This window comes from Mya arenaria, chromosome 3 (genome assembly GCF_026914265.1).
Source record: "Mya arenaria isolate MELC-2E11 chromosome 3, ASM2691426v1".
Taxonomy (NCBI): Eukaryota; Metazoa; Mollusca; class Bivalvia; order Myida; family Myidae; genus Mya; species Mya arenaria.
Window position 1 is genome coordinate 12,034,760 of NC_069124.1, and position 7,128 is coordinate 12,041,887.

The 7,128-nt window shown below is 33.5% G+C and overlaps 1 protein-coding gene across 3 annotated transcripts; it reads left to right on the forward strand.

Annotated features, from left to right (window-relative positions):
* The first annotated feature begins 1,216 nt into the window (after nt 1-1,216).
* Nucleotides 1,217-6,923, forward strand: LOC128228145 (uncharacterized). 3 transcript variants are annotated; one of them, XM_052939294.1, is made up of 9 exons: nt 1,229-1,302; nt 2,309-2,423; nt 2,511-2,695; nt 3,682-3,754; nt 4,287-4,805; nt 5,049-5,247; nt 5,490-5,561; nt 5,699-5,779; nt 5,996-6,923. In XM_052939294.1, exons 6-9 carry the CDS (start codon nt 5,059-5,061, stop codon nt 6,500-6,502), a joined length of 849 nt encoding a protein of 282 aa, XP_052795254.1. In that variant the 5' UTR covers nt 1,229-1,302; nt 2,309-2,423; nt 2,511-2,695; nt 3,682-3,754; nt 4,287-4,805; nt 5,049-5,058; the 3' UTR covers nt 6,503-6,923. The 3 variants fall into 3 exon arrangements, with proteins under 3 accessions (XP_052795253.1, XP_052795254.1, XP_052795255.1); XM_052939293.1 differs by lacking the exons at nt 2,309-2,423; nt 3,682-3,754 and having other exon boundaries at nt 1,217-1,302; XM_052939295.1 differs by lacking the exons at nt 1,229-1,302; nt 2,309-2,423; nt 2,511-2,695 and having other exon boundaries at nt 3,588-3,754.
* The last annotated feature ends 205 nt before the right edge of the window (nt 6,924-7,128 follow it).

Consider the following 7,128-nt stretch of genomic DNA (forward strand, 5'->3'; position numbering starts at 1 on the left):
GCCTAAAGACTAACATGGAAAAGCGATTCATCGCGCAATCGCGGCTTAAAAACTAAAACCGAAAATACACACGTCACCCAGATTTACCATGAATGATCCTATGCATAAGCATTACCATGTTTTATCCACTAATGTAAAACGGATTATATCAACGGATTGTCAACAAGACAAACCTCCTATGTAGAGGTGTTTTCACTATACACCAATTGATATATTCGATAGATATATGTTCTGCAAAACATTACAGGCAATAATAAAGGACGTCAGTATAAAAGTCATTTCACAGACAGACATTTTGGTTGTACATAAACTCTATGAAGAAGTATAAACTTAAATTACATATTATAACAGTGTACTAACAATATGAAGCACACAGCAAAACTAATTGTAAACTAATTATAATATAAGTGTTTACAGATGCATTACCATTCGTGTAACCACTTATCTATAAATAGATTTATACAACTGGTTTTCTACTTATTGTTTACGAATTTCACTTAATAAGTAACTGGTTAACATAATAAGATTCATGTTACCACTTAGCTATACATGCAGTTTTGGCTTATTGCAGTAACTGGTTATTTAGTTATGGGTTCCGAATTTCACTTAATATTTGGTAACACGAATATAATTACGTTAACAAGTTAGTATAATACTTATTTAATGGAATTCGCAAACCATAACTAGATAACCTGTTAGCGCCTGAATCTAGAGTGCATTTATAGCTAAGTGGTAACACGTATCTTATTACGTTAACTAGCTAGTAAGTTACTAACTGCCCCACTAACTATGCATTAGATGAATTCTTCTTTGTTTGTGTACCCCATTAAAAGGATTTTGATAAGTTTATAAACGTGGCATATGCATTTGTATGTTTCTATTGTGAGAGACTGATTTTACATTAAGACAATCAGAAAAAAAATGCATGAAAAAAGGCGCAATTATTTGACTTCATGATCAAAACAAAAGGCATATGATTCGTGTGCACAGACTCGAATCTGGCCGTTGGGATGTACTATTTTATATTGTTTATATTTCTAATTTACCATTTTATCATAATATAGATTAACCAAAGTTAATGTCTTAATTTTTAGAAACTCTCAGAAAAGTTTAAAGTTTAAAACTTGAATACATGCAAACACCTATCAATTAATGATTATATCTTGAGATGTCTACTTTCGGTTTTCATTCACGTGATATAATAAAATTCATGTTCGTAGAGTGTAGTTGCATTTAAATTCCTTTCTCAATGGCTCTGCTCTCGAGAGAGAGACGCTATATAGTGTACTGGAGTTAACAATGGTAAGGAAATGTTACACTTGTATTTTGTGTATACATGTATATTATTTATTCTATATATATAAGACAAGATGTACCATTTTCACTATCGTTCATACATGTAGCATATTATTTACTTCCGGTTTGATTGATTAAACTGACTAAGATAACAACCCTCAACAATTGTTTAAAGTTTATTTATAACATGCTTTGTTATTGTTTTGCAGAATTGAAACAAAAATAACAAATGATAATCTGTTGAAAGCCGTATGTTTTGCAAGGACGTGCTTAATTAAGGCCAATCATTTTTGTTGGCCGTTACTTTTGTATTTGACTAAGACAAAGTGGCTTACTGGTTCAATCGAAACATATGTTATTGCTGTAGTAAGTTATGTTTAAAGGATGACAAACACAGTCTGGAGTTAAATGACGATTTAACCTTAATATTTGATAGAAAATAACAGTGCCGTGAAAAGTTAACAAAAAATATTTTGTAGAATGTTTTTATAAAAACAGCAACATGTAATGATAATGTGCACCAATTTCAACTCGTAATGCAGGCCACTCGTGCTATTTAAAGTTAATCTTTCTAATCAATTCCGTCCTTAAGCTAGTTAGATAAGAGTGGCCCTCCATTGCATTTAAACGACTAAAATTGTCCTTATTGAGCTTTGTTATTTCAATAACTAATATTTATTTATAAAATTAATACTAATATCTTTTCTAAATACTTGGGAAATTAATCAATATCGTTAACAAACCACTTAAGGAGTTATCTTTCAAACACAAATATATTTATCATTCACTTTTAAAGCACTCAAAACTTGTTCCCATTTGAAAAGAAGTGATTAATTTTATAGTATCAGTGTGGTTATTGTTTACGGTGTAAGCGAAAAAAAAGGATATAATAGTGAGCATTGATTTGTGTGATGTGTTAAATCGGTTTACTCTGTTTATATCATAAGTAAGATATGTTTGCATGATGTGACTTGTGCATGGTCAATTAAACTTCCTCATTCGTTTTTAAAAGGGTAAACCACTGAAGAGAAATAAACAACACAACCGAAGTTGGAAAGGTTGGGAAGGCTATGTAAAACGACCAAACACCGATAAACAGAAGGCAGCTCCAAACACGTTTATAGAATGTCGGTGAACAGTGATTTGAATTAAACATAGCTGCTCTTATTAATTCACACGTTATATGTTTCAACAACACAAAACTTTTGTTTCAGATACTGACTTGATACTGTTGGTGCCATTCAGAAGTATGGGATGGTTTGCCCTTTTGAAGTGGTGGCCATTTGGAGATTACATTGCTTCAGGTTTACCTCCGCTAGCAGTGATAACATTGTTGTTATGGGGAGGTTTGGAAATCTTTGCAATTTGGAAACGATTGTCATTTAAAAGGCGAAAGCAAGTTAGTATTACTACTTTTTCAGTTATATCTCACACACTCTTCTGTTGGCAAAAGTGTACGTATGCATGTGTACTTAATACATTTTGCAATACACAAAGCAAAACGTGTGGGTGAAAAAATACTGCAAGACAATTGATCGTTAATTAGTAGTGCATAAACAGCAACTACAAACATTTTCAACACCTCAAACCGCGCCCGCCATGCGAACGTATTTTAGAGATACTATATAAACTATACTATAATTGGTCGGTTGAAGTGATTACAATTGAATATGTACATGCATGGATGCTTTGCGCGAGTGGTGGTTTTGAGTTTATCTGTACTCGGACAAGGCCCATACTGCGAGTGCCCCGGTAAGATTGTTATCCTCATTTAACGTTCCTTCCGGGAGACGATTCGAAGATTAGAGGTGAATCGAACCTGCGACCCTTGGACTGACAGTCAAATGTGTTACGTAACGATCGAAAAAGGTCGGCACTCGAATATAGAGCGTGAAATTAGTTTTTACACTTGTTTGTCATAATATGTAAATGTCATTGAGGCCAATGAATATGATTTGCCCCTTGTATTAAGATTTGAGAACTGAATATTTCATATCTGACTGGATTACAGAAATGCGTCCGGAAGCAATATTTAGCAGCATAATGTCAAGATACTCAAAACAAATTATTGTACTGATCGCAATTTTTTTTTAATTTACAATCTTTAATGTTGTTCTTAAGCTTAATAATGAGAATTAATCGAACCATTTTACCATGTAAAACGTGTTTGTTTACAACAACATGTGTGAATACGTAACTGTGTGGAATGATTTTGCTAGAATATAGATAGTGTTTTATCATTTAACATAAGAAATATCACTGTATTAAAATTTACATGTAGCAATACATGTTTAATGAGCCGAAGGCTTCGCATTACAATAAACTTTGTAATGTAATGTTATGTTATGTTATATATTATGTTATGTTATGTTATGTTATGTTAAGGTACCACTTGACCACGGATCCGCTACCCGATTTGCTCGAATATAAACCCGACTCCAGTAGTTGATTCCACGTGGTACGTATAATTATACACCAAGTCGGTTTCTTTTATGTGTGAAATCGATCTCCAGGCTACAGTTATTGAACTGAAGTTCACTTGATTTAAGCAGAGTTAAAGCCACGATTATTCAGTGTTTCAAAAACACGGAATGATAGGTTCATTTGTAAACAGTTATAATGCATTTAACAACCGCGTCAAGAGTTTTTTTAGCATTAAGGGGACTCTTAACTTCTAAAGGATAACGCTGTTGAAAAGAGGATCATTATTGGCTTGAAACTCCATTCAAAATAGTACAGATAGGTCAGTTACTGTATAGTTGCGTGTTCGTAATAACAGAAAAAACTCACATTTGACGTCAAAATGAAGTTTGTGACAGAGACCCTTGATTTTATTTTTAAATATTCACAATGTTATAAATGTATACTATTACGTATCGGAACCGTTGAATAATAACTCGGATAACATTTTTTAAAAGACACGCAAAAATGTTTTAGTGCCGTTGAAGGTCAACAAAAAATGGACGTGTTTTCTAATGTTTCTATTTCAGACTGGTTTTACCATTGACTTCCAAAAATGTTGAAATGAATAGTATAGAAGACGAAATGGCAAAACGGAAACGAAAGTTTGAAAATATGCTTGAAGGAAAGGATGACCAAATTGACGAAGGCCAAATGAGGTTAAAGACTATGGAAAGACAGGTGCCTTTCAAGAGGATCTTATACAGAAAGATAACGACATAAGCGAGCTACAGAAGGAGAACAATAAACTCATTTCAAAACTAAAGCGAACTGAACAAAATCTGCGCGACACAAATAAGGAGCTAGATGACGTTCGAGTCAGGGAAAGCGACGCTGACACAAACACAAAACAAAGAGACAACCAGATTAAACAACTACAGATGGAAAAAGGAAAACTTGATTCAATACTCAAGCAAACTGAACGAGAGAAAAGTTACCTTTATAACGATATCCTAACATTAAGAAAACAGCTTCACGACACTGAGGAGAGACTGATTGAAGTTCGAGAGCAGATTAGGGAAGCGGAATCAGAAAAAAAAAATCAGAAGGTAAAGTTGTTACAATTTTTTCTATATATATATTCTTAGCTCCGGATTCTCACCTCTCGAATACATCTGTTCAGTCCTAAAACAGGTGCCCTTTGGTTTTAAACTTCACAAATTGTTTAATTTTAAGTAAACGCAGTTTGCTTGGAAATGTCTGTTACAGACATATAAAAGAAATTATATTTGTATGAATTATCATAAAACTGCCGTCTAAAATACAAAATGTTATTCACTTGTATTTACTAGGTCGGATGAGATGGTGTCGGTAACTTCTTATGACGAAAATCCTGACATCGTCCACCTCAGCGACGAATACAGACCTACGAAGCTGGCGGATATAGTCAGTGAGCTTTATGACGGCGAGAGAACAGTCGCTTACACGGTCATGGAAGACAAAAACTTTCCAGATCGACACATGATAGACTTTCTACTTGACGTTATCATGGTAATGATTTATGTTTGAATTTTAAAAGAAAAACGCTTCTATTTGCGTATTAGAGTGCTTTTTGCTTTTAAAAATAACAAAATTATAGAATATTAGTTCATGTCTCCAGTATTAACATTACACAGGCATATACTTCCAAAAACAATACACACTTACAAACACAGTTCGCTTTAGACTACGAAGCATCTGAAGAAAGGTCGAAATTAAGTTCCGGATAACTTTGACCTAATAATGCATTCTAGGAATCTTACGTTTTCTGCAAAAACGAGGTTGACAACAGCTGGAATGTCGTCTCAAAATGGTTTCTAGACGACGTAAGTTGAATTTCAATGAAATAGACATTTCGATATGTGTTTCATATGATGTAAAGATACTTAAAGATGGTTAAACCATTGTGCGGTAGTTTTCTCATACATTTGTCATGGTTCTTCTTGAAAATATGCGTGCACAGTGTCAAATGCAGCAAATGCGAAATGCGCTCAAATATGGAAGAAAAGGGATTGTTTTGAAGCTGCTTCCGAAAATTGAACAGGTAAATTAACATGTATACATATGGTATAAAGTAAAATTTTAAATAAATGAGTATTACCTATCATATATGATATATTAATATGACAAAGTTGAACTATTATTCCTTTCAACTGATTTATTTTGCAATACCTTCGCTATTCAGTTTAAAAACAATTAATCATTTGTTTCCGATTATATAAAATACATTAAGTTTAAAAACGTGATTTGTTTTTGTCAGAAAAACACGTCATACATGAAAGGTATTTGTCGACATGAGTCTCTTAAAGAGCTGCTTTCAAACGAAGACATCAGAAAATACATGGTTCTTTGCTTAAAGCTCACTTTGCTGATGAATGCAAACGATCCGCCTGTTCATCTTGAGTGTTCTGGATGGAAACCGATCAGAGACCGGCAAGAGGAACAAGAGGATTTATTGCAGAGCGCAAAATCCGCCGTTGATGCAAACAACCTTAAACCAGCAACATCGCCGACAAATGAAGACAGTGAGACACATAAAGAACACATTTTCGAGAAAAACTTTGAAGAACACACTGAAACGAACAGAGAAGAGCTTGAAAAATCTAAGTACAAAGAGTACACTTTCAGAGAAAGACATACTGTTATCCATGTTTGGCCAGTCATGTATCTGCACAAAGGTGGTCCCATTCTGAGAAAAGGAATTGCTCAACGCGTAAAGGACAGTAAGGCTGAGCCAAGCGATAAACCGTGGGCTTGGTGGAAATAAAGTAAATGCATATGACAAGATTTTGAATGTCATTGCCCTTGTTTTTAGGCTTAAGATAATTATCACTATTTGGTATCATGCCTATCAAAACAAAAATTAATATACAATACAATATTTTGAAAATAAACAGAATGGAAGTGTGTGTATGCTATTGGTTATGCCCTTATTTTGTCGAAACAAAAATGATTGTCAAAATATAGAAGGCAGAAAACATGGTGTCCTTATCTTAACCCAAATATTTTCTTCTCTAGTTCCCAAATATTATTTATCCGTACATTGCATATTTTCCTTTACGATATTAAAAGAAAAACCCTAAAACATGCATGCATGTGTGTGCTCGTCAGGAAGTATATACTTATTTCATGTTTTATACACACTCTTTTCCATGATATACAAAATTTAAAAAAAACATTTAAAAATTGGCTGATGTGTCCATGTTCTTATACATAATTGACTTGATATAAAAATGAACGAAATCCGATCAAAAGCGGAAAATGTTTATGAAACCACCACTATCTGTTTGACATGCGTTTGCTAATGCAGCTTTCTCTCCTGCGCTTAAACCTTAGAAAATCGTTTATCTTAAAAATCAAACACAGTTAATTAAATTCTTAACGATAGTACAT

Excerpts from the sequence above, each read along its gene's own strand:
- LOC128228145 (XM_052939293.1), top strand. The coding sequence starts at position 5,059 with ATGGTGTCGGTAACTTCTTATGACGAAAATCCTGACATCGTCCACCTC. Across the intron at positions 5,248-5,489 it reads TTCTACTTGACGTTATCATG|GAATCTTACGTTTTCTGCAA; the intron begins GTAATGATTTAT and ends AATGCATTCTAG. Across the intron at positions 5,780-5,995 it reads TGCTTCCGAAAATTGAACAG|AAAAACACGTCATACATGAA; the intron begins GTAAATTAACAT and ends TGTTTTTGTCAG.